Below are 26297 nucleotides of genomic sequence, written 5' to 3'. Positions count from 1 at the left end.
ATATGCATTTTTATTATACATTTATAATCCTGCAGTTCTTCAGTGTGTAACTCTAAACACACACACCGGGAGCTGCTGCCTTCCCATTTTGCCCAGATACAACAATTCCTCTCCAGGCCTGGGGATCAAGGTCACCTCACTGTCCCAGGCCCTGGGAAATATAAACAAAACTGAGTTCAGGGGGAGAAAACTTGGGGTAAATGACTTCATTACCTGCAGCTGTATTGAAAAATTAATCCTCAATATGCAAATAGACCAAAGTTATAAAACCTATGAGCCTTCATCCATTTTTTTTGGGTGTAGCCCCTGGGGGGGGCTTTGTCTGCCTGAAATGTACCTGGAGACTCTTCAATAAATACAACAGCTTTTTATTCTCTTAATTTTGTGTGGCCTCCGTTTGTAAGGCATCACTTGGAGCAATCTGGGATAGTGGGAGCTCTCCCTGTCCACGGCAGAAATGGGATTTTTAAACTCCCTTCCAACCCAAACCGTTTGAGGATCCCCTGAGCAGGGGGAGAAGCAGGAGGAGGGGTGAGCACCTCCACACTTTGCTGCTCTCCCCCCCTGCACAGGGGTCCCACCGGGGCTGTCCAGGGTCCCTCTGAGCTCCCCAATGTCCCCTCGCTGTCATTCCACTCTCTGGCTTTGCTGAGCTCGCTCCCTGCAGCTTTATCTCGGCCTGGTGGCTGCTCTGGACTTTGTCCCCGCGGGTGGTGACAGGGCCCCCCCTCGTCCCCAGCCCCCCCATCCCTCCCCAGGCAGGAAGGATTCATGGGCAAAGTCCTCCTCGGGGACAGAGGGGTCACCCGGGGCTTTCCCGGGGTGGCATCAGCCACATCTCCATGGCAACGGCGCGGTGGCACCGGTGTCCCCAGGGAGGGCACAGGGCAGGACACAGCTCGGTGTGTCTGGGATGAGGGTTAGGGTTAGGGGTAGGGTTAGGGTCAGGGTTGGGGTTAGGGTTAGGGTTAGGGTTAGGGGTAGGGTTAGGGTCAGGGTTAGGGTTAGGGGTAGGGTTAGGGTCAGGGGTAGGGTTAGGGGTAGGGGTAGGGGTAGGGGTAGGGTTAGGGTTAGGGGTAGGGGTAGGGGTAGGGTTAGGGGTAGGGGTAGGGGTAGGGTTAGGGGTAGGGGTAGGGGTAGGGTTAGGGTTAGGGGTAGGGGTAGGGGTAGGGGTAGGGTTAGGGGTAGGGTTAGGGGTAGGGTTAGGGTTAGGGTTAGGGGTAGGGGTAGGGGTAGGGGTAGGGGTAGGGGTAGGGTTAGGGGTAGGGGTAGGGGTAGGGTTAGGGGTAGGGGTAGGGTTAGGGGTAGGGGTAGGGTTAGGGTTAGGGGTAGGGGTAGGGGTAGGGTTAGGGGTAGGGGTAGGGGTAGGGTTAGGGGTAGGGGTAGGGTTAGGGGTAGGGGTAGGGTTAGGGTTAGGGGTAGGGGTAGGGGTAGGGTTAGGGGTAGGGGTAGGGGTAGGGGTAGGGGTAGGGGTAGGGGTAGGGTTAGGGGTAGGGGTAGGGTTAGGGTTAGGGTTAGGGTTAGGGGCAGGGTTAGGGTCAGGGTTAGGGGTTATGGTTAGGGTTAGGGGTAGGGGTAGGGGTAGGGTTAGGGTCAGGGTTAGGGGTTATGGTTAGGGTTAGGGGTTATGGTTAGGGTTAGGGTTAGGGGTAGGGTTAGGGTTAGGGTTAGGGGTAGGGTTAGGGTCAGGGTTAGGGGTAGGGTTAGGGTCAGGGTTAGGGTCAGGGTCAGGGTTAGGGTCCCCAGCAGGTCCCAGGGCTGGTGTCCAGCAGCTCCAGCCCAGAGCCCCAGGTGGGATTGGGATTGTAAAAGCTGGAATGGAAATTGGAAATTGTAAGATGTGCAGCTCGGATGAACTCTTCTCTCTGTGGGGTTTGTGTGTGTGTGCCCTGGGCCCTGTCCCGGGTCAAACGGGACATTCTGGGCTCAGTCAGGATCCGGCACAGCCTGAGCCATCAGGAGCCCCCCGAGGTGCTGTGGGGGTGCAGTGGGACCCCAGAGCCACCCCAGCATTGTCTGCACTGGTTTAGTGCTCTGGGACTGGGCCGTGCATGGGGACTGTGCTGTGACTGCTGCAGCCCCCCGAGCCCCCTCCACTGACCCCCGAGGGCATCCTTCCATCCCCGACTCTCCAAAATCCCCCTCCACTGACCCTTCCTTCAGCAACCCGCCAGCCCAGATCCCCCAAATCCCCCTGCACCGACCCCCAGCCCCTCTCCTGCCCCAGACCCTTCCCCAAGTCCCTTCTGCTGATCTCCCTCAAGCATCCCCTGAACACAGACTCCCCAAATCTCCCTGCACCGACCCCCCAGCCCCTCTCCTGCCCCAGTCTCCTGCCCAATTCCCCTCCACTGATCCTCCTGGAGCATCCCCCGAACCCAGACCCCCAAATCCCTCTGCGCTGACCCCTCCCAGCGTCCTGTCCTGGCTCAGACCCCCAAACCTGACCCTGAGCCCCCAAAATCCCTCCCGCCCACCCCCTTTACCCGGCCACGCCCGCCTAAGCCACGCCCACCCCAAAGCCACGCCCACAAGGCCCCGCCCCCTCGCCGCGCCGCGCCCCCCTGGCGCCCCCTAGCGGCTCCCGGCGCTGCGGTGTCGCTGCTCGGGCGGGCCCGGCCCGGCCCCGATCGCTCCGGGCCCGACCGGGGACCCCCGGACCCGCCGGGCCGGGCAGGGCCAGGGCCGGGCCGGGGGCCCCGACACGCTCCGGGCCCCGGGAAAGGCCGGGCCGGGGGCCCCGACACGCTCCGGGCTCCGGGGCCGCAGCTCCCGGACGGCGGGGCCGGAGCGCCTCAGGTACCGAACGCGCCCGGAGCGATCGGGGCCGCGGCATCGCCCCCTGCCCTGCCCTCCCCCCGTGCCCTCCCCGGGCCCCCCCGGCCGCCCCTCGCAGCCCAATCCCCGGGATTCGCCCCTTCCCCAGGCCCCTCGTTCCCTGCCCGGCTCTGCAGGCCCGTCCTCCTCCCTCCATCCCCTTCCTCATCCCTTCGTCCCCTTCCTCCTCCCTCCATCCCCTTCCCTGTCCCTGCACCCCGACTTCCCCGTCCCTGCAGCCCCTTCCGCCTTTCTGCATCCTTTTTCCCATCCCTACATCCTTTTTCCCATCTCTACATCCCCTTCCTCATCCCTGCATCCCCTTCCCCATCCTTGCATCTCCTTCCCCTCTCCTGCTTCCCCATCCCTACATCCTCTTCCTCATCCCTGCAGCCCCTTCCTCTCTCCTGCATCCCCTTCCCCATCCCTGCATCCCCTTCCTCCTCTCTCCATCCCCTTCTCCCTCCCTGCCGCCCCCTCCTCAATCCCCCATCCCTTTCCTCTTTCCTCCGGCCCCTTCTCCTCGCCCCTCCTGCCCCCAGCACTGTCCCCCTGCTCCCTCCCTTTCCTGGGAGGGTGTGTTGGGTCAGTCCCTGCGTGTCCTGGAGGGCTGGATGTGGGACCAGGGGCTTTTCCAGTGAGGTGTCCGTGTGTCCCTGTGCAGGGGTGTCGGGGTGCCCTGATCCTTTGGGATTAGGGGATCCCCTTCTCCAGCTCTGGGTTGAAGAGAAGGGCTGGGGAGGAAGGCATGAGGGGCTTCTGCAGGCTGGGGGTTTGGGAGGATGGGAACAACCTGGCTGGGAATTTGGGAGAGCCTTCCATTGGGATCCTCTTCCCATTGGGAACCTCTTCCCATTGGGATCCTCTTTCCATTTGGATCCTCTTCCCATTGGGATCCTCTTCCCATTGGGATCCTCTTCCCATTGGAAACCTCTTCCAGTTGGGAACCTCTTCCCATTGGAAACCTCTTTCCACTGGAAAGCTTTTTCCATTGGGAAATTCTTCCCATTGGAAGCCTCTTCCCATTGGGAGCCTCTCCCTCTGCCATGGCAGACTCTGCCTCCCCTCTCCCCCAGATGAACCCAGGGATGTGGGTTAATTAACCCCCCAAGCAGGGCTGAGGAGGATTTAGGTTGGGATCCTGGGAGTCTGGCTGGGGCTGGGGGCTTTAGGAGAGACTCAGCCCTGATGGGTTTTTGGGGTGTTTTTAGTGACTGGCTGAGCTCTGAACTGCAGGAATGTGAGTTGGAAGTGCAGAGCAGGAGCTGGAGGCTCGGGAATCTCAGTGTCTGTGTGAAAGGGGATGCTGCTGAAATATTCACCAGTGAGGAGCAGTGAGTATTCAGGGAGCTCGTGGTGTTTTTTTAGTTCATTTGCTCAGTTCTCACTCAGTAAAAACTGTCTTTGATAAGCCCCAGCAGCACTTCAGGCTGACCCCTCGCAGATGGGGGTGGAGGGGGAGGAATAAAGAAAGAGGGGACAAAGGCAGAATGTTTTCTCCCAGCTGTTATTCCTGAGGGAATTGCTGAGGTGGGAGTGGGAGAGCACAGCCAGAGAAGACACAGCCCCCAGTGCCCAGATCAGATGGAGCAGGATCTGTGCTAAACCCTTGTCCAAAGCCTTTGAGGGGAATAAACCCATGCTGAGCCTAGGAAAACAAGCAGGCTGGCAGGGGCAGGGCGTGGGGGCACAGGGAAGGTGTGGTGCTGCTCTAGGGCTGGCAGGTGTGTGCAGGAGGGCAGCTGGCACCGCCTTTGTTTGTTCTCAGCTCGCACAGAAGGAAACTTTTCCTCTTCTGGGCACCTGGCAGGGCTGGGGCACGGAGGGGAATTCTCCAGGGGCCAAAGTGAAGGCCCAGAGGTGCAGTGGGAGGTGATTCATGAGCTGCTTTGATGTGAAAATGGAATGGGACCCTTGGGCAGCTCAAATGGGGCTCTTCCCCCTCCCTCCACACTGGAAGGGGGCCCGGGGCAGCTCTGCCACTGCACAGTCCCTGGGTTGATTTGGGGGAGAGGGGAGGCAGAGTCTGCCATGGCAGAGGGAGAGGCTCCCAGTGGGAAGAGGTTTCCAATGGGAAGAAGTTCCCAATGGAAAAAGTTTCCAGTGGAAAGAGGTTTCTAATGGCAAGAGGATCCCAATGGGAAGACGTTTTCAATGGAAAGAGGTTCCCAACTGGAAGAGGCTCCCAATGGAAAAAGGTGTCCAAAGGAAAGAGGTTTCCAATGGGAAAAGGCTTCCAGTGGAAAAAGGTTTCCAGTGGAGAGAGGTTTTCAATGGTAAGGGGTTCCCAACTGGAAGAGATTCCCAATGGGAAGAGGTTCCCAATGGAAAGAGGTTTCCAAAGAAAAGAGGCTCCCAATGGAAAAAGGTTTCCAGTGGGAAGAGGCTCCCAATGGGAAGAGGTTCCCAAATTGCCATTTCCTGCCCTGGTGCCGGGCTGGGGTCCTGGTGGGTCAGGGGAGACACTGATCATCTCTCAGGGCACACCTGGCGTGTTTCCTGCCTGTTACGTGCCCAAGTTTCCATCAGGGACAGCAGGATTTCACATTTCTCACAACAATTTAAATAAAAACAACCAGGAGTATTTCTCACTACGAGTGCAAACCCAGGAGAATTTCTCACTCCTCCTGCGTGCAACTCCTGCCTGCCTGATCCTCACCCTGGCTGGGTCAGATATGAGAATTTTTGTGTTTTCTGGGTCAGCTATCAGAGATTTTGTGTTTTCTGGCCTTTTTTTTTTTTTTTTTTTTTTTTTTGCTTCTCCTACTCCAAAGCAGAGCAACTGACCCTGAAGGACCTTTCCTGCAGTGAAGGCACCTTCACATTCCTCAGCAGCAGCTGCCTCACCACCCCTGGCTGCTCAGTTTTATTTTCTTCACCCTGCTAAACCCCACTCCTCCACGGGATCCCAAAGCCAGGAAATAAAATATCTCTTCTTTAATTTTTTAAAAATTAATTTTAGCTGTGTATTTTTCATTGTCCTGCAGAGTTTTCTGTACTGATATAAATGTAATTAATTAAACACAAAATGCACCCTCTTTCCCTGGGATGTTTGAAGGGAAGTTCAGTCACTCTCCCACCCCCTGCTTTTTAATTTTCCCTGCTTTTATCATTGTTTAATTGTGTTCTCCTTGCCAGGTGGAAGATGGGAGTGCTCCCCTCATGTTTTAGGTGAAACCTGCCTGCCATGAAGTCCTGAGGGAGGTAGAGGGACTGCAGTGGGAATTCCTTCTCACTCCTCCACAACAAACCCAACAACTGCCTGATGGTAAGAAACCTGTTGCTTTTAATTAGTGCTACACTCACAGCTCTCATTAATCAAGGAGCAAAGAATTGGAGCTCCAAAGCCACTGGGATTGGGGAGATGCTGGGAGAGGGTTGGGCTGGGAATCTGATTGTGCCCCAATTTGTGTCCTGTCCCCAGGGATTGCCTCTCTGCCTGGAGTCATGGGGAGCTGCTGCAGCTGTCTGTGCACAGACAGCATCCCAGACAACCACCCCACCAAATTCAAGGTAAATTGTTGCCCTTCCAACCCCACCAGAGGGTTTGGGACAGCTCTGAGTGCACAAGGGGAGAGAAAACTTCTGTTCCTGCACACAGATATCGCTCCAGAGGGTTTGCAAATTCATCACTTCTGGTTTGGGGTTTGTTTTTTTTTTTCCCCTGCCTTTCCTTCAGAAACTCCTGCTGTAAATGTATTTGTTTGCTGCTAAATTGCCTCTGCTTGGGAGATGCAAGGAAATGGGGGACTGGAGAGAAAAAAAAACCCTTTTATTGCTCAGGGCTGTGTTCCAGAGCCTGGGCTCAGCCACAGCAGCTGAGCTGCCAAGCTCGTGGGCTCCAGGGCTGGCAGCTCCTGCCAGCCACGAATCCTTGCACTCAGCTGGGGAAAAAAGGCAGCAGGAAATGGAGGGGAATCCATGGAATTGCAGGGCTTGGTGGGTGGGCTGGGCTGGGGGCTGCTCTGGGACACCTGGGGGATCCTGCCCAGCTCTGGGCCCTCACACGGGAGACATTGAGGGGCTGGAGTGTGTCCAGGGAAGGGAATGGAGCTGGAGCAGCTGGGGAAGGGTCTGGAGAGTCTTGAGGGAGCTGGGGAAGGGTCTGGAGGGTCCTGAGGGAGCTGGGGAAGGGTCTAGAGAGTCCTGAGGGAGCTGGGGAAGGGTCTAGAGAGTCCTGAGGGAGCTGGGGAAGGGTCTGGAGGGTCCTGAGGGAGCTGGGGAAGGGTCTGGAGAGTCCTGAGGGAGCTGGGGAAGGGTCTGGAGAGTCCTGAGGGAGCTGGGGAAGGGTCTGGAGGGTCCTGAGGGAGCTGGGGAAGGGGCTCAGCCTGGAGAAAAGGAGCTCAGGGGGATCTTGTGGCTCTGCACAACTCCCTGACAGGAGGGGACAGCCGGGGTGAGGAATCAGCCTCAAGCTGCACCAGGCCAGGTTTAGGCTGGAAATCAGGAGGAATTTCAGAATCAGAATTATTAGGTTGGAGGAGACCTCCAGGATTATCAAGTCCAACCCTAACACCTCAACTAAACCGTGGCACCAGTGCCACATCCAGGCTTTTCTTAAACACATCCAGGGATGGTGACTCCACCTCCTCCCCAGGCAGACAATTCCAGTATTTTATCACCCTTTCTGTAAAAAACTTTGTCCTGATATCCAGCCTGTATTTCCCTTGGCTCAGCCTGAGGCTGTGTCCTCTCCTTCTGTCAGTGCTGCCTGGAGAAAGAGACCAACCCTGTAGCCCTGGTTCTGTGCCTGAGGTGTTTCGGTTTTCTGAAATTCTTTTCCCAGGGAATTTTCTGTAAACAAGAGAAATGTTTTTGTAGCTGTAATTTTGTTATTCATTCCTTTCCCCAGGAGGGACTTCTCCTTGCTGTCCCTCTGCTCTGACCAATGTGATTGAAGAGGTTTTGCCTTTGTGTCACCAATCACATTGGTCTGTGTGAAATGGGATAAAAGGGAGACACATCCCAGAAATAAAGGAGTCATTTTCAGCCTTCTGAATCTCAGAGTCTGTGTCATTGTGGTGTAAAACAGCATCACAACCCCACCTGAGCACAGCCACCCTTCAGGAATCTGCGGAGAGTGATCAGGTCACCTCTGAGTCTCCTTTTCTCCAGGCTAAACAACCCCAGCTCTCTCAGTCCCTTTTCCATGGTCAGGCCTTGGAACTGCCCCAGGAGTTCCCCACCCCTCGGTGTCCAGGCAACAACCAAAGCTGGAATTTGAACTCACTGATCCTGCAGCTCTTTTCCACCCTCACCCAATCCATGGCACTGATTGTCCTGCCGTGTCCCCTGCAGGTGACCAACGTGGACCACAGTCACCTTTCAGGAATCTGCAGAGAGTGATCAGGTCACCTCTGAGTCTCCTTTTCTCCAGGCTAAACAACCCCAGCTCCCTCAGTCCCTTTTCCGTGATCAGGCCTTGGAACTGGGAGTTCCTCACCTCTCAGTGTCCAGCCGACAACCAAAGCTGGAATTTGAACTCACTGATCCTGCAGCTCTTTTCCACCCTCACCCAATCCATGGCACTGATTGTCCTGCCGTGTCCCCTGCAGGTGACCAACGTGGACGACGAGGGGCACGAGCTGGGCTCGGGGGTGATGGAGCTGACGCAGCGGGAGCTGATCCTGCACACGCACAAGCGCGACGCCGTCAGGTGGCCCTACCTGTGCCTGCGCCGCTACGGCTTCGACTCCAACCTCTTCTCCTTCGAGAGCGGCCGCCGCTGCCACACCGGGCAGGGTCAGTGCCTGGGGGGCTCCCTGGGGGCTCCCTGGGGGCAGAATTGCTGAGGTTTCTCTCCCCAAAGGCAGCTGATGCTCGTGTCTCCTCTGTAAGAACATCTGTGGATGGCAGGGAGAGGGAACTCTGCAGATCTGAGATACTTTTGGGAGAAATTTTGATGGTTTTATTGCAAGGGTTGTGGGTAAAAAGGGCTTTGCCTTCAGCCACCAGCCTGGGCTGGAGGGAGACCCCAAAGAGAGAGAGAGAGAGAGGGTAAGAGGTGAAAGAGAGAAGTGAAGTGGCAGGGGAAGGGAGGTGAGGTAAGAGAAGTGGGCCAGGTAAGAGAAGTAAGATAAGAGCACGATGGACCTTGTTCCAATCCATTATATCTCTTTTTGTGTTGAATATTCTAATTTACAGTGACCAACCAGCGTGAGATACAAAACCTACAAACTTTGCAAACAACCTATGAGAACTACCATATCACCATATCATCCTGTATTCTAAACTCAAAAGACTACTTTTTAAATCTACTTTTTCCCTGATACCTTGGCTGGGCTACTCCCTTAAGTCCTTTTGTTTTCTATCCCTCAACCCATCTCCAGCTCATCACTGTCTTCTCGCCTGCCATGATCACATCTCAAAGCTCAGCTTTCATTTCTATTTCACTCACAGGTTTTATATTTTCAGTATTTCTTGCCAGGCAATCATATTTGTAACCTTTTCCTGTCCCATCTTTCCCAACACTCTCTGAATTCCTGGTGCTTGGCATCTCCATGGCTGCACCCCCTTGTCTTTGTAGGACAGGAAAGAAAGATGAGAGACTCCAAATATTTCAGGAGGCAAAGAGCATAGAAAAAAAGCTTTTATTGTCTAAATTCTTACTGCCTTTTTGTCACTAGAGGACACAAAATGAGGGACACGCACGCAGTCAGTGGTCAGAGCAGAAAAGAGTTTATTTTTTGACCTCCATTTCTATAGATTTTGGACAATGACCAGGGATTGGAGGATGAGGTTGCCACCTCTCCAACCACACTGGTCAAACTAGAAGTGCATCAATTGTTCTTTCTCCAGAGAGGTATGAAAAATAATCACTTTGTTTACATGATAATCTGTGAGAAACTCCACTACAAAAATTCAAACATCAGAAGGCTGAAAAAGATCAGGGCAACACCTTTTATAAGGTGTTCCCATACAGACTTAACATGATTGGTGAATAAGAGTGATCCTCTCTAATTCCCATCGGTTAAATGAGAGAAACAGCAAAACACCACCTGGAGAAAGATTGTTTTGAGAAAGGAGAGTTGTTGGCCAAGATTGTTTTGGGAAGAAGCTTTCTGGAGAATTTTTTTCCTTGGGAAAAAACAGCTGCTAACAGGCTAAAAATCTCTCAGACCCAGAAATATCAGGCCCACACTCCCCCAGGGTGCTGTGGGTTAAAAGTGTTCAGTTGGGCATCAATCTGATGGCCTGGCCTTGCTGGTGCTCGTGGGGACACTGGTGAAGCATTTTTGGGTTGTTACTCCGTGCTTTGGTGCCCCAGCTGGGGCAGGAGGAGTTGCTGGGCCTTCCCCAGGAGCTTAAAAGCATTTGCAAGACTTTGTTAAGCATCTTTTAACTCAGGATAAAGCAGCACCTGCACCTTTTCCCAGGTCTCCTTTAGGATTATTTGTTCCACAGAGCAGTTTTTGTTTGAGTTTTGATTTGAGTTTTGTTTTCCTCTGTGCTTTTTCCCCTGAGTTGGTCAGGGCTGGTTCTACTCAGAGACTCAGAGCTCTGATTTTGGGTCTTTGTGACAGAGGAAAAGGAATCCCACGATGTTGTGAGCAGGGAGAGGGAAGTGACTAACCCAGGAGCTGATGCCAAGTCACCAGCAGCAGTGGGAATAGTCTGGGGATTGAGGAATGACAGTTTTACAATGGTGCCTCTTGGTTCCTTCTCCAGTCTGTCTCTGTTGCTTTTAAAAAGAGCTGAACATTTCCTTGGCATCTGCATCCCCTGGGAGGGAAAAAAAAAAAAAAAAAAAAAAAAAAAAAAAAAAAAAAAAAAAAAAAAAAAAGTTGTTTCCTCATTCTGTTAATGTGTTTGTAAACTCCAAAAGGACTCCTGTGAGTGCTCAGGGTCTGTGTGAATCTGCAGTGGCATCTGCTGCTCTTAATTGCTTATTTCAGTGGGGTTTTTCTATCAGGGAATTTCTCCTTTGCCTTTTGCAGGGTGAGGATCAGTGGGGAAAATTTAATCCAGGGATAAAAATTCTGCCCTCTGCCTGGTTTGGTTCTGCTCAGGTCCAGGCAGAGGGGATGAAGCAGAGCTCTCACATCCTGCAGGATTCTTATCAGGCACTCCTCAAGCAGAAATGAGAGGGATGATCTGTTTGGTTGAGTTCTCTCCCTTTCCTTGTAGGATTTTATCCTGCTTATTCATTTCACCTGGAGCCCTCCTTGCTGATGCTGCTCCCCACCTGATGCAAGGCAGATCCAGCTATTTTTTATTATTTTTTATTTGGGCCAGAAGGTGGAAAATGTAGATGTTTGGGAGCAGCCCTTGTTGCCAGGCTGTTCCTGTTGCCATGGCTTTGGTGTGTGCGTGTGCCAGCCTGGGATTGGCTCCTGGGCTGGGCTGCTCCTTTTTGGGGGGAGAGAGACTCTTCAAAATCCCAGAGATTTTTAATAACGTGACCTTCCCATCCCTCCCTGCCGTGCACAGGGCCCAGCCCAGCTCTGAGCAGTCACTGCCTGGATTTTCCCCTGGAAAAGGATGGAGTGGGGCCAGGGGAGTTCAGACAGGAGAGGTGAGCAGTTCACCTGTGTGGGGTGAGACCCCACAGCCCCGAGGGGATTAAAGCCAGGCTGGATGGAGCTCTGGGCTTGTGGCAGGTTGGGTGTGGAACTGGATGATCTTTAAGGGTCTCTTCCAACCCAAACCATTCCATGATTTCTGCTGTTATTTCCTGAACAATCCACCGGGTTGTTGCTTGTTTTCCCGTGGCTTGAAGAAATCAGAATTCACTTCCAAGTGGCAATAACACAATTTTTTAAAGCAGGATCACTCCTTTGCTGTTCTGACCCCTCCTCTCTATCCCTGGCAGGGATTTTTGCCTTCAAGTGCTCCCGAGCAGAGGAGATCTTCAACCTGCTGCAGGACCTGATGCAGTGCAACAGCATCAACGTGGTGGAGGAGCCCCTGGTGGGCACCAGGAACAGCCACCCCTCGGATCGGGAGCTGGCCCGCAGCCCCCAGGGCCCCACCAGTAAGAGCCCATCAATCACTGTGTGTGTGTGTGGGGACAGCCCAGGGGACACAGGGGGTGACATCTGCACTGCTGCCATCAAACTGCTCCTGGCTCTGTCCCCTGGGTGCTCCTGCTTGGAGGTTTCCGTGGGGAATTTGGTTTCTGAGGAAACAAAAAAGCCACTGGAGCAGCCAGAGCTGTCACCCCTCAGCTGGGCCACCACTGGCCCTCCTGAGCAGCTCTTGTGAGGGTCAGGAAGCCACATCTGGAATGGCTCAATCCCTGTCTCCAGGAGGAATTCTGTAGAGTTCTCATCTTCTTTTCTTCTGTTAGAGCCAGGGTTAAATACTCGAATGATGGTTCGTGTTTGGACTCAGATGTTTATTGGTTCTTGTCTCATGTCACAGTGTCACAGGTTGTGAGTTCTGGCTAACAAAGTAGAAAATGGCTTTGTCTTTATCTCTCTACAAAGCTTTTTAGAAAAAAAACCCATCCAATTATGAAATTACATCTAAATTATTTTTACTTTTAACCCAATAACCAACCACCCGTGACCCGCAATGTGGATTTTTCTATTCAGTTACAAAATCCCACCCAAAGCCATGAAGAAGAGGGTGAAAAAGGACTCACCCTGTGCCCTAAAACCTCCATCTTGCTTTATATATATATATATATATTACTATATTCTAAACTCTTAAACTCTTAAGTTTTCCACCCTGTTATCACACACTTCTATCCAAACCCCACACCCACAATCCCAGTGCTCTCACTGAATTTTGGGAGCCTTTTCCACAACCTCAGGTCAATGCAGTGTTTGCCTGGGGGTCAGTGCCTGTCAGCACAGAAAGTCTAAAATCCTCAGTGCCCAGAATTCCATCAGAATTCTTTTGATTTTTGGCCCTTGTGTGTTTGCTCCAGCACTGGGGTGACCCCTGGACAAGCTGGTTTTATCTTCCAGCGTGTCCAGAAGAGCTCAGCTCACTCTGAAAGTGTAATAATTCCATTTGGTACCAATTTAATGCTCCTCTGCCTTGATTCCCTCACAGGTCTGGGCTACACTGGACTTCCCAATGGATTTCACAGCTTCCCTGGAGAATCCCTGTCCTACTCTGCAGCCCGACACCCCTCAGTGAGCAGCCTGAGACATTCCTCTGTTGGAGAAGACTCTACCCACCCCCTCCTGGGGCCTGAGGAGCAGGTAAAGCCACCCTCAACTCTGCTGGGTGCAGTTCTGGGCTTTTCTCACTCAGAGCTCAGGGGATCCTCACACCTTTGTCACTCTTTTTATTCTCTTGCATTTTGCTCCTCTTTGACACTTCACTAGAACTGATGTTCTGTCAAAAAAAAATCTGCATTCTGTCCTCAACCCACTGATATTTGGGTGGGAGTTGCCTGCCAGCTGTCACACAACCCCTAAATTCAGACCCTTTTTTATTTCTGTTCTTGAGGTTCAGCTCTTTGCTCACAGTTGTAGAATTTTTAGATTTTTTTTTCCTACAAAGCCCAGCTGGTCTGAGCCACCCCCAGGGAGGCCTGGGCAGGTCTGGGGGTTGTGGGATCACCTGTGAGCCACTCGAGGAGACAGTTTGTGAGATGTGCATGGAGCATGACACAGAACCCCAGAACCACTGAGGGTGGAAAAGATCAAATCCAAACTGTGTCTGATCTCCACCCAGAGCACTCAGTGCCACCTCCAGGTGACATTTCCAGGGGTGAGGACTCCAAACCTTCCTGGGCTGCCCCTCCCAAAGCCTGACCACCCTTTCCATGAGGAAATTCCTGCAGATGCCCATCCATGTGGACACACAGTGTGTGTCTGCAGCTGGACTCTCTCTCTCCCAGCCTGGAAAACCCAAACCAATTTTTACACTTTGCCTCCCTAAACCTTCCCAACTTCCAAAATCCTTTTTTTTTTTTTCTCATCAACCACCAACCAATTCCCTTCTCCTGGTGGTTTTCTCAGCTGCTTTGCTCTGCTTTCTCTGCTGTCTCCTCCTTTCACTGTCCCTCTGCTTCTTCTCTCCTTGCAGTCCCACACCTACGTCAACACCGGGGAGCCGGAGCCGAGGGGCCGGCACTGTATGCACTCCTTGCCTGAAGCCCACCCTCCTTTCCCCCCTAGGAACCACAGCTGCTCCCTGGAAGACCGAAACCCCCAGGTCTTCCTGCAGCCAGGGGAGGTGAAATTCGTGCTGGCTCCCACTCCCACCACCTCCGGCTACCGCCGGCTGTGCCGGCAGCCCCGCGAGTGCCGCGCTCACCTCTGTCCCCCCAACAACAACAACAACCAGTGTCAGGAGGGGTGTTCATCCCCTCAATGCGTCTATGAGAACCTCAACGGGCTGGTGGCCCCCAGCTCCTCGTCCCTGTGCCGGGCTGGGCGCTCCAAAGCATCCCGGGAGGATGGAGGGAGCTGCTCCCATCGGCGCTCGGCGCTGCTGCACTACGAGAACCTGCCGGCTCTGCCGCCGGTGTGGGAGCTGCAGCCAGGCCGGCACAGGGATGAGGAGGCCAGCACGGCTCCCACTCCATCCCCAAATGGTTTCTCAGAGGCTGGAGAGGAGGAACCGCTGCAGAATTCCATGGGATCCGAGAGTGCTGTGCCACAGCCCCGCCGAAGTTTCCTACCCAGAGCCCGGCGCAGCCGCCTGCCCAACGTGTTCAGCTTCGACTTCCCCCGGCCCTGCCCGGAGCCTCCACGGCAGCTCAACTACATCCAGGTGGAGCTGGAGCCTGAGCCCTGCAAGGGACAGCAGGAGCAGCAGCGGGTGACAACAGCAGCAGCATCCTCGGGCAGCCCGGCTGGCGGCCGCCGCACCGACTCGTACGCCGTGATTGACCTCAAAAAGACAGCGGCCATGTCCAGCCTGCAGCGGGCCCTGCCCAGGGACGATGGCACCTCGAGGAAAACGCGCCACAACAGCACCGACCTGCCCCTCTGAGGGCCCCAAGTGCCAGCCCCAAGTCGTGGCTTCTTCGGGTCCCCCTGCCCCTCGTTGTGTCCTGTCCCCTTGTGTCGCCCAATTCTCTCTTTGCCCATTCCCTGGGAGCCCAGCGTGGCTCCTGCAGCTGCTGCTGTTCAGGCTCGTCTGTCTGTCTGTCTGTCTGTCTGTCCGTCCTCCCCTCTCTGTGTTGCTCGTTTTTCAAGCCTTGTGAGATGTTTGGTGGTGATTCGGGTTGGATTTCCCGGCGGTGAGGTGGCACAGCCTGGGGTGGGGCAGGGCAGAGCCAGAGCTGGGCAGTGCCCAGGGGAGGGTTCCCAAAACTGAGCTGCTTTAGGAGCTCCGTGCAAATACAGCCTGTTCCCTGTGGATTTCACATCTCTGGGAGAGCTCTGCTACTCCAGAGCTGGGATTTCACGTTTCCAGGATAACTCTGCCACTCCAGAGTGGGATTTCACTTCTCCAGGATAGCCCTGCCACTCCAGAGTGGGATTTCACTTCTCCAGGATAACTCTGCCACTCCAGAGTGGGATTTCACTTCTCCAGGATAGCCCTGCCACTCCAGAGCTGGGATTTCACATCTCCAGGAGAGCTCTGCACTGAGCTGGGATTTCACATCTCCAGGAGAGCCCTGCCACTCCAGAGCTGGGATTTCACATCTCCAGGAGAGCTCTGCACTGAGCTGGGATTTGCCTTGTGGGTCCAGTTTTTCCTGGAGAGAGGAGGGAGCTCACGCCGTGGCCTTTCCCCCCTCAGCTCACTGTTTGTTCCTGAAGCTTTTTTATCCTTCTGTCCCTGTCTCAGATTCAATTTCAATTGGGCAGCTGCAATTACACGAGGAGGACACAGAGCCATGGGCACACACTGTGATCACAGAAACCTGATTGCCTAAATCCTTAAAATTCCCTTCCCTGCTTTAGAAGAGGAGGGAAAGGCCACAACCATGAGGAAGATTGGAAGTTTGGTCTAGAAAAACTTCACTTGTGCCATACCCTGCTTTGATTTTTAATTTTTAATGAGGGTTCTTTTTGGCAGCTGCTGAGAAGTGCTATGGGTTTATTTATTTGTTTACTTATTTATTTATGAACTGCTCCTTTGCATCCCAGTTCTTTGCCAAACTGGTGCCAGTCTGGGGCTCGCAGGTCCCAAAATTGCTCAGTGGCTTTGCTGAGCCACCAACTGGGGAGGGAAAAAAACACTGTGGAAAAGAGCAGCTGGGAATGAAGAATTAATGAACTCGGGGCTGAATGTCACAGGGTGGGTGGGAAATGGAATGGGAGACGTGGGAGTGGGAGCAGAGCCACGGGGCAGCCGAGCCTGGAGTGGCATCAAAGTCGCTGCCTCCACCCCCGTGCCTGGCTGGGCTGGGAGCTGCCTCTGTTCCTCGTCAGGACTAATGTGCAGTTTGTTCCCTTAACTACAGACCTGGAAGGGCTAAAATTCCGGGTAAATTCGTGGCCTTTTGCTGTGGATTTTATTTATTTTGTCTCGACGCCGTCCCCAGGATGTCCCCTGGCCCCTCCCCAGGGCCTCTCCCTGGATTTCTCTGTGCCTGTTGCCATGGAGAGCAGTGCTCTGGGATGCTCTGGGATGCTCTGGGATGCTCCTGGATGCTCTGGGATGCTCTGGGATGCTCTGGAGCCCCATCCCTGCTGCCTGTGCCTCGTGTCCCCCTTGTCTTTTGGTGTTTTCCCGCTGTTGACGTCCATGGAAGAGGAAAAAAAGTCCCCGTCCCCAGCTCCAAGGGCCAGGAGCTTGAGTTTTTGGAAGTTCAGCCTTTTTTTTATTTTTTATGGTTTTTGGTGCTGTCATGTCCTGTTGAGCCGTGACCCTCGTTGGGAGCAAGGCCGCTGTCCCCAAGTCTGAGTGGTGCCATGTTTGTGTCGCAGAACGTGGAGTTCTTGGCTTGCTGTTGCACTATAAATTCCAAGTGTGCCACACGCTTCAAATCCACTGGTTTTTCTTTTGGTTTTGGAAGTCCTTGTGCTTGTCTTCCATTCCTTTGTCCGCCCCGTCCCGTGTGTCACCTGTAACTGAAAGGAAACCCAAGTAATATATTTTTATATGTACAACAAATGACTTTATTTCAAGGAAAAAAAACCCACAAAACAAACAACTCCCACCCCAAGTAATGTATCCCCCCTAAATCCAGCTTTCATTTAGGGAAGTGAGAGAATAAATTGTTTATATCTATCTATATCTATATATATATATATATATAAAAGTTAACTGCGATAAGCTTTAAATAAAGTATTTAAATAAAGAGTTTCTAAGCTGTCAGTGTCACCCTCTGGGGCAGCACAACTCCTGGAGCCTCTGGAGCTGAGAAATAGAATAGAAAATCTCTTTTTCCCTAGAAAGGGAAAAGAGGATGAAATGTTTTCCTTTTCCATGGAGGAGGAGGAGGAGGTGAGGGCTCTTTCCAGGTGGGTTAAATTCCAGGGAAGGTGCTGGGGTGGGCTCTTTGTGCCTTGGGTGGCAGCAGCTCGGGCTGGGGCTGTCCTTGGGTGCTGCCAGGTGTCCCTGAGGGTGGGGTGGAAGGGTCTGTGAGCTCCTGGGAGCAGGAAATTCATCCTGGAGCTCCATAAAAAAATCTCCGATACCATTTCGGTGGCTCCATGTGTTGGGAGATCTGGCTGGGATCTCTCACACTGCTGCTCTGTGTTTGGGAATCTGGCTGGGATCTCTCAAACTCCTGCACTCTGGAAATCTGGCTGGGATCTCTCACTGTGCTGGGAAATCTGGCTGGGATCTCTCACACTGCTGCTCTATGTTTGAGAATCTGGCTGGGATCTCTCACACTGCTTTTTTGTGTTTGGAAATGTCTGGGATCTCTCAAACTGCTGCTTTGTGTTTGGGAAATCGGGCTGGGATCTCTCACACTGCTGTTCTGTGTTTGAGAATCTGGCTGGGATCTCAAACTGCTGCTCTGTGTTTGGAAATCTGGCTGGGATCTCTCAAACTGTTGCTCTGTGTTTGGGAATCTGGCTGGGATCTCTCAAACTGCTGCTCTGTGTTTGGGAATCTGGCTGGGATCTCTCAAACTGCTGCTCTGTGTTTGGGAATCTGGCTGGGATCTCTCACACTCCTGCACTCTGGAAATCTGGCTGGGATCTCTGACACTGTTGTTTTGTGTTTGGAAATCTGGCTGGGATCTCTCAAACTGTGCTGAGAAATCTGGCTGGGATCTCTCACACTCCTGCTCTGTGCTGGGAAATCTGGCTGGGATCTCTCAAACTGTGCTGGGAAATCTGGCTGGGATCTCTCACACTGCTGCTCTGTGTTTGGGAATCTGGCTGGGATCTCTCATACTCCTGCACTCTGGAAATCTGGCTGGGATCTCTCACACTCCTGCTCTGTGTTTGGGAATCTGGCTGGGATCTCTCATACTCCTGCACTCTGGAAATCTGGCTGGGATCTCTCACACTGCTGCTCTGTGTTTGAGAATCTGGCTGGGATCTCTCACACTGCTGCTCTGTGCTGGGAAATCTGGCTGGGATCTCTCACACTGCTGTTTTGTGTTTGGAAATCTGGCTGGGATCTTTCAAACTGCTGCTTTTTCCCTCCTCCAGGTGATCTGGGCTGTCCCACCCTTCCCTCCTCGGGGAGTCTGTGCTCCCCCAGGGCTCTGGAAGCAGCAGTGGCAGGGCTGTGAATGATGCTGGATTCCTTCTCTGGCGTGGGGAAAAAACACTTTTCTCCAGTGTGGGAAATCCAGGCACAGAAAAATCCTCAAAACCTTGTGCGTGCAGGCCCAAACACAAAAATAAATACAGGGTTCCACCTGAGACCTTGGGAAAGGCTTCCAGGTCTAGAGGCCATAAGCAAAAATGAGTTTTTGTAGTTTAAAAAGAGACATATCAAGCCAGGTAGTGGAAAGTTCTAAAAGTTTAAATTTAGAAGTAGTTACAGAAATAGTAAAAAGTTTTAAAGTGTGGCAAGTAGGTTTTTTTTTTGTGTCACTGTAGGATTGGGTAAGAAAACCTGCACTGCTGCAAGAGGTAATAGAGTTTAATAGAGTAATAGAGTTTAATCAGCTGTTGGTGTGAAGTCGTTATAAATCCATATTATATTGATGGCTTTTCATAAGTATTAAGATAAATTCTATATGTATAATGTAAAAATAATTTGGCTGTATAAATACAGTTTTTATTTCTATTATTTCTATTTTTTCTGGGGTTTTTTTTTCTTTCTTTTTTTTTTTTTTTTTTTTTTTTCTATTTTTTTCTGGTATTTTTTCTATTTTTTTTTTCTATTTTTCTATTTTTTTCTATTTATTTCTAATTTTTTTTTCTGATTTTTTCTATTTATTTCTATTAACAAAAATTAAACATAGTAATAATAGTTGATATAATATGCTTAAACTATCTCCTTAACTGAAATAACATCCAGTGAACACATGATGAGGACCCTGTTGCTGACAGCACCAACTCTCAACCACTACCACCATCTGTAAAAAGTACAGACCAAAACCCAAACTGAAGATAATAATAAAAATTAAAATTAAATTAAAATTAAAAATTAATTAAAATTAAAACCACAGCCAAGAAACACTCACGCTCTAAAAAGGCAGACCCAAGGAGTGACCATGCAAAACAGTTCCTGGAATGTGGAAACTGGTTTGTGAAAAAAATTATAAATACGCATAATAGTTTATGAATATGCAACAGGGTGATAGAATGAAAAAAAAAAATTTAAAGAATGTTCACCAAAGCAGGAGGTGGACTTAGGTGAATGCCAAGTCACCTGGTCATACTTTGCTTTTTTATCTCCTAATTATCTTAATTTTTTATTATATCTATTTCTTAAAATTTACCAAAAAAGTGAACCTCGTTTTTCACAGGCTGACTGGGCCTTGTTTGGGGTGACCCGGGTCATGTTTGGGGCTCTGGAACTTCAATTCCACATTTGGGATTCTCCCAGCTCAGTGTCGCAGCTTCCTCTAGTGGCCGTGGGGGAAAAGATGCCAAAGGATCCATGTTTGGATTGGGAAGTGAAGAATGAATTGGAGCCAGTGTTTTCCTCCTTTCCTTTCTGTGATTTGGGATTTTTTCTGGGTTTTTTTTCCCCCCGTGGCTGTTTTATTTGTGTTGGGAACGTTTCCCTGATCTGTTGCATCCTCATGGAACCTGGGAAAGGTGGATTTTATGGATTTTCCTTTGCGTGTGACACTTTTTGCTGGACTTTCCCTGTGGATGCTGCTGCCTTGGATTGAGGTACCCGGTGATCCCTCCAGCCATGGAATATCCCCCCGATATTCCCACAGCACAACCCTCACCCTTGCTGGATTCATCCATCAATCTGCGTTTGTGTTCCAGGGATCCATCCCGGGCTCTGGGCGTCCAGCTGGGCCAGAAAAACCATCCCAAAGCTGCTCTGGGGTTTGTCCTGGAGCTGAGGGGACTCTCTGACCTCTCCTCCCCTCTGCCCCAAGCTCAGAGGGTTCACCTTGGTGTTTTGGGAACTGGAAAACTGAGGAAGGAGCTGCTCCAGAGAAATGTTTGCTGAGATTTTGCCTCTCAGAAAGGGTTTAGGCAGCAAAATGAGGTGGGTTTGGGTGGTGGGAGCTGGCCTGGAGGTTCCAGTGCTTGGCTGGGGACTGACCTGTCCCCCCTGGGCTCCTTCCCCCACTTGGAATTTTAATTTTGGGATTTCTCCTGAGCAGCCCTGGGCTGAGCAGAGGGAACATCCCTGCCCTGACCTTTTGAAGTGGTTCTTGTTTGAGCCTGAGTTAATCCATCAGATTTCTTCCCCTGGTGTTTCCTCCCTGCTGAATGCACAAATAATTCTTCCAATTTCCCTTTCCCAAGAACTCTGTTGATAGGAACAGAGCTTTTCCCAGCTCTCCATTGTCTTATGTGGGATGGGGTGGGTTTTTTTTTCTCTTTTAACCCATTTCAGGTGCCTGCTTTTCCCTCAGGGAGGGAGGTTGGAATCCCTGTGAGCTCTGCCTGCCCTACAGGGAGGGGAAAGGGCAGGTGGGGAAGGTTAAAGGATCAATATTTCTGCAGAGACACTCAAATGTGTTTGTTATTTCTGAGGAATTCTTGGTTTTTTATTCTTATTTTTATTCTCATTATTTATTTCTTGGGGGTTTTTTTGGGGTTTTTGTTTGTTTGTTTTGTGTGTGTTTTTTTGTTTTTGTTTTTGGTTTTGGTTTTTGGGTTTTTTTTGTGTGTGTGGTTTTTTTTTTTTTTTTTAATTGTTATTATTATTCTTGTTTCTTACCTTGGCTGTGCTGTTCACTGGGAGAAATAACCCAAACCAGGGGTGGCACTTGCAGCTCCCTGTTTTCTCCTCCTCTCTCTGTGTGGTGCTGCTCAACCCTCTCAGGAGGATCATTAGTAAACGATTGTTAATGAACCCATTCCCTAATTCCAGCCTCTGGGAGGGCTGCCCTCAGCCTTTCTGGGAATTCTGTCTTTTCCCCAAACTGGGCTGGTCTGGAAATGCTGCTCACAGGCGGCAGAACAGGTTTGGGTTCCTGTTGCTGGAGGTGAATTAATTTAATTCATCAGGGCAGCTTTGAAGTTGGCAATTACAGACCAGGAGATGGAAAAGGCTCACAGTAAAGATGGGATCTAATTTGTTTTCCTTCCCTAAGTGAACGGGATTTTTCCAGCTGAGAGGCCCAGGTGCTTCAGTGTCACCTGGAGCTCCTCCTGTGTCACTCCTGTCCTTGTCACCTCTGCTGGTGCCTCGGACACTGAACATTTCTGGCAAAGGTGCTCTGTGCACTGGTTCCTTTGGGTTATTCCCATGGAAATCCTCTCTGCAGAACAGCTCTGTGGCCTCAGGATTGTTCCCGGCTTGCCTCGAAGTGTGGAGCTGAACAGGACAAATGGAATGAGATGGTTGTCCTGGCTGGGAGATCTACACAAGAAAATTCCTGGTGCTGCTTCCCCTCTGAAGCCATTTCCTTGGTCCTGTCTCTCCATCCCTGCACGACACGAAAGAACCACACTCACGGCAGGTTGAGAGGTGAGCAAAGAAAGAGGGAGTTTATTATGATTTGGGGTTTAAATAGGATTTAGGATTTAATTAAGGATTGAAGGACAAAAAGAACAGCTCTCTGACCCCAGTGGTCAAAACCCAGCAGTCCATCACAGAAAGGAATAAAAACAATCTACTTTTGTTTATGTTACATGTGTGAGAAACTCCAGGAGAAAATACGTAAACAAGAATCAGAAGGCTGAAAATCAAAGCGACACATCCCCTTGTCCAAAATCCCTCTCCATCTCCCTCAGAGCCCCTTTAGGTTTTGATCATCAAAAAGAGTCTGATCCTCACCTGGTCTGGGGATTTAAAAGCCTGACCTGGAGCCCAACCATTTATTTACAGTTTATTTACCCGTTTTTTTGCTCACAGGAAGAAGAGGAATCTTTATTTTGGTGTGATGGAAGCTGTTCCTGTGGACTGTGACCTCTGTTTTGGAAATAAAACACTAAAAGGACTTGAGGGCGTGTGTGGGTTCGTAAACACAGCTGCTCTGGGGGCAGAGAGCTGTGGAATCCAGACTGGTTTGGGTTGAAAAGAACTTAAAAATCATCTTATTCCACCCCTGCCATGGGCAGGGACACCTCCCACTGTCCCAGGCTGCTCCAAGCCTCCTCCAGCCTGGCCTGGGACACTTCCAGGGGTGGGGCAGCCACAGCTTCTCTGGGAATTCCATCCCAGCCCCTCTGCACCCTCACTGGGAAAAATTCCCTCCTAATATCAAACCTAAATTTCCTCTCTTCCAGCCTGAACCCATTTCCCCTTGTCCCTCACTCCAGTTCCTGATGAACAGGTCCAGCTCCTGACCCTCCAGGTCCTGGAAGGGGCGTTGGGATCTCCACAGAACTTTCCCTGCTCCGGGTTCCACGGGCTCTCCTTGAGTGCTGGGCTCACCCACTGCAGAATCCCGGGAAAGGCGGTGGAGAGATGGAATTCCCTGAGCTGGAGCTGGGCCACAAACCAACACAGGAGATAAACTGAAAGCAAAGGAGAGGGAATGGCCAAAGCCTGGTCCGGAGGGAAATCCTGGGTGTGCAATCCCCGCTCTGTGTGGGATCACCAGATCCCTGCTGTGGGGAACTCTAAATCCCTAATTCCTGCAACTCTAAATCCCTAATTCCTGCTGCAGCAATTCCCTCAGTGCTGCCCCACTAAGTGGCAAAAAATGAAATGAGTGATGCAGAGGGCACTTACCCCTGTGCCCCTGTGCCAGGAGCAGGTGCTCTGTTGATGTTCTAATAGAATTCCTGATGCTGGTTTTTTTTTTTACACCACAATGACACAGACTCTGAGATTCAGAAGGCTGAAAATGACTCCTTTATTTCTGGGATGTGTCTCCCTTTTATACTATTTCACACAGACCAATGTGATTGGTGACACAAAGGCAAACCTCTTCACTCCCATTGGTCAGAGCAGAGGGACAGCAAGGAGAAGTCTCTCCTGGAGAAAGGAATGAAAAACAAAGTTACAGTTACAAAAATATTTCTCCTGTTTACAGAAAATTCCTGGGAAAAGAATTTCAGAAAACCAAAACATCTCAAGCATGAAACCAGGGCTACAAATTCCTGCCAGAATCCACTTTTTTATCAAGATTGAATCAGATTGATCAGATAGGTTTATCCAATCTTTATGCCCATGCTGCTGGCAAACGAAAAAGTGGAATAAATTCTGCAGAGGGCACCTCATCCCTGTGCCCCTGTGTGGGGCTAAGCCAGGAGCGGGCGCTCCATTGACATTCCGATAGAATTCCCACCAGAATCTGCTTTTTATCCAATCTCAAGATTGAATCAGATTGATTAGATAGATTGATCCAATCTTTATGCCCATGCTGCTGGCAAACCAAAAAGTGGAATAAATTCTGCAGAGGGCACATTATCTCTGTGCCCCTGTGCAGGGCTGTGCTGGGAGCAGGTACTCCATTGATGTTCCGATAGAATTCCCACCAAAATCCGCTTTTTTATCCAATCTCAAGACTGAATCAGACTGATCAGATAGATTTATCCAATCTTTATGTCCGTGCTGCTGGCCAAACAAAAAATGGAATAAATTCTGCAGAGGACACATTATCCCTGTGCCTCTGTTCCAGGAGTGGGCGCTCTGTTGACCTTCCAATAGAATTCCCAGCAGAATCCACTTTTTTATCCAATCTCAAGACTGAATCAGACTGATCAGACAGATTTATCCAAACTTTCTATCCATTCTGCTGGCAAATATGAAAATTTCTGTGATAGCCAGCCAAGGACACACACACGGTGCTCCCGAGGGAACAGAATCCATGCGGAGCCTGGCAAGGGATGAGCAGCGATAGCGGTGCCGGGTGATGGAAAAGGTGTTTTTCCAAGAGTTGTCTTGCTTGGATTTGGGATGCAAGCAGGCCTGGAGGAGCTCTGGAAAATATCTGGATAACGGCCAGAAAATATTTTGGTTATGACCAAAAAAAGCTTTGGTTTGTTTGCTGGAAAATATTTAGATACTAAAATTAGATATTTAGATATCATATTTAGAGACCGTATTTAGATACCATATTAGATACCAAATTTAGATATTTAGAGACCATATTTAGATACCTTATTAGATACCAAATTTAGCAAATTTAGATATTCAGATATCATATTTAGATACCATATTAGATACAAAATTTAGATAGCAAATTTAAATATTTAGATACCATATTCAGATACCATATTCAGATACCAAATTTAGCTACCAAATATAGATACCAAATTTAGATATTCAGATATCATATTTAGATACCATATTAGATACAAAATTTAGATATTTAGATATCATATTTAGATACTATATTAGATAGCAAATTTAGATACCAAATTTAGATATTCAGATATCCTATTTAGATATCAAATTTAGATATTTAGATATAATATTTAGATATCATATTAGATACCAAATTTAGATATTTAGAGATCATATTTAGATACCATATTAGACACCATATTAGATACCAAGTTTAGATATTTAGATATATTTAGATACCAAATTTAGATATTCAGATATCATATTTAGGTACCTTATTAAATACCAAATTTTAGATATTTAGATATATTTAGATACCATGTAAGATACCAAATTTAGATATTTAGAAAACTTTGGTCCATTTTCTAGAGAATATTTGGGTTGTATCTCAGAATGTTTGGGTTGGTTTGGGTGCTTGTTGGAAATTTGAGAAGTGTGTGTTTGTGGGTTTTGTTTTCACAGGAAAAAAAAGAACAAAAAAGGAATTTTCTGACTTCCTGTGCTGGTGGGAGGATGTGGAGTGTGGGTTGAACCCCCAGGGTGGGTTGTACCTTCCTGGGGGTTACAGCACCTGCCTTTGGGTATGAGATGGGGCAGGAATTGTGTGCTCCACAAAATAAACAAATGAATGGGAAAAATGGGTGATTTCTGCACAAACAGGGAAAGCGGGAGCAGGCAGGACGTGGAAACGATGAGCTCATGCCCTGGAGAGAATACCTGGGGTGCTGAGGAAGAGGAGAAGGCAGGACAGCACTGGGGAACACCTCAGAGCAAACCAGAGAGGGAACATGGGGATCACTCTGGAGGGAGTGAGAGAAGGAATGTGGGGACCACCTTGGACAGAGTGAGAGAAGGAACCTGGGGACCATCCTGGAAAAACTAAGAGAAGGAACCTGGGAACCACCTTGGAGGAAAAGAAAGAAGAAAGTTGGGGACCAACCTGGAGGAAATGAAAGAAGGAAAGTGGGGATCACCCCTGGAGGAAAAGAGAGGGAACCTGGGGACCACCTTGGAAAAGCAAGAGAAGGAATCTGGGAACCACCTTGGAGTAAAAGAGAGAAGGAAACTGGGAACCACCTTGGAAAAAACAAGAGAAGGAAGCTGGGGTGACCCTGGAGGAAATGCAGGAAGGAACCTGAGATGACCCTGGAGGGAAAGAGAGAAGGAACCTGGGGATCATCCTGGAAAAACTGAGAGGGAACTTGGGCATTGCCCTGGAGGAAAATAGAGAAGGAATGTGGGGACCATCCTGGAAAAAACAAGGGAAGGAATTGAGGACCGCCTTGGAAAACTCAAGAGAAGGAACCTGGGGACCACCCTGGAGGAAATCAGAGAACAACCTGGGGACCACCTTGGAGGAAATGAGAGAAGGAACATGGGGACCATCCTCGAAAACCCAAGGGAAGGAACCCGCTGTGCTCCATCCCCTGGCCCCTGGCCCGGCACAGCCTGTCCTCCATCCCCGCTCTGCCCGGGGCGGAAGGAGGGCAGACAAAAGCCTTTCCCTCCCGCGCCAGGAGCCGCAGTCCCTTTGTCCCGGGGCGAGCTTGGCGAGGCTTTTGGCGAGCTCAGCCGCTGCCCAGCGCGGTGACGTCGGGCACCCCGTCCCCGATAAGCGCTGCCCCTTTTATCGCCTCCTTCCCCTTTGATCTCGCCCCCGAGAATGCTGGTGGCCAGCGGCACAAAGCGGCCCTTGAGGCCGGGGCTGCCCCAGGTGCCAATGGAAAGCGGAGGTTGCGAGATAAGAGCCGGCGCTGCTTTTCCCGGGATAAAAGCGGGAGCCCGGGCGGCTCTGCCTCCTCCCCAGGGGTGACCCTGCACTGCTCGGCACC

At 50.6% G+C, this 26297-nt stretch overlaps 1 protein-coding gene across 9 annotated transcripts; it reads left to right on the top strand.

Annotated features, from left to right (window-relative positions):
* The first annotated feature begins 6246 nt into the window (after positions 1-6246).
* Positions 6247-16940, top strand: FRS3 (fibroblast growth factor receptor substrate 3). 9 transcript variants are annotated; one of them, XR_014591791.1, is made up of 6 exons: positions 6247-6330; positions 8373-8559; positions 11630-11791; positions 12820-12971; positions 13804-15081; positions 15243-16940. XR_014591791.1 is itself a non-coding variant. In XM_083878426.1 (5 exons), exons 1-5 carry the CDS (start codon positions 6265-6267, stop codon positions 14713-14715), a joined length of 1479 nt encoding a protein of 492 aa, XP_083734552.1. In that variant the 5' UTR covers positions 6247-6264; the 3' UTR covers positions 14716-16940. The 9 variants fall into 9 exon arrangements, 1 of the variants encoding a protein (XP_083734552.1); XR_014591792.1 differs by having other exon boundaries at positions 15163-16940; XR_014591793.1 differs by having other exon boundaries at positions 13804-15161; positions 15361-16940.
* The last annotated feature ends 9357 nt before the right edge of the window (positions 16941-26297 follow it).

Source organism: Zosterops lateralis, assembly GCF_965231275.1.
Source record: "Zosterops lateralis genome assembly, chromosome: 26".
NCBI lineage: Eukaryota > Metazoa > Chordata > Aves > Passeriformes > Zosteropidae > Zosterops > Zosterops lateralis.
Note: the sequence above shows the minus strand (reverse complement) of the source record. Positions and strands in the feature narration are given on the sequence as shown.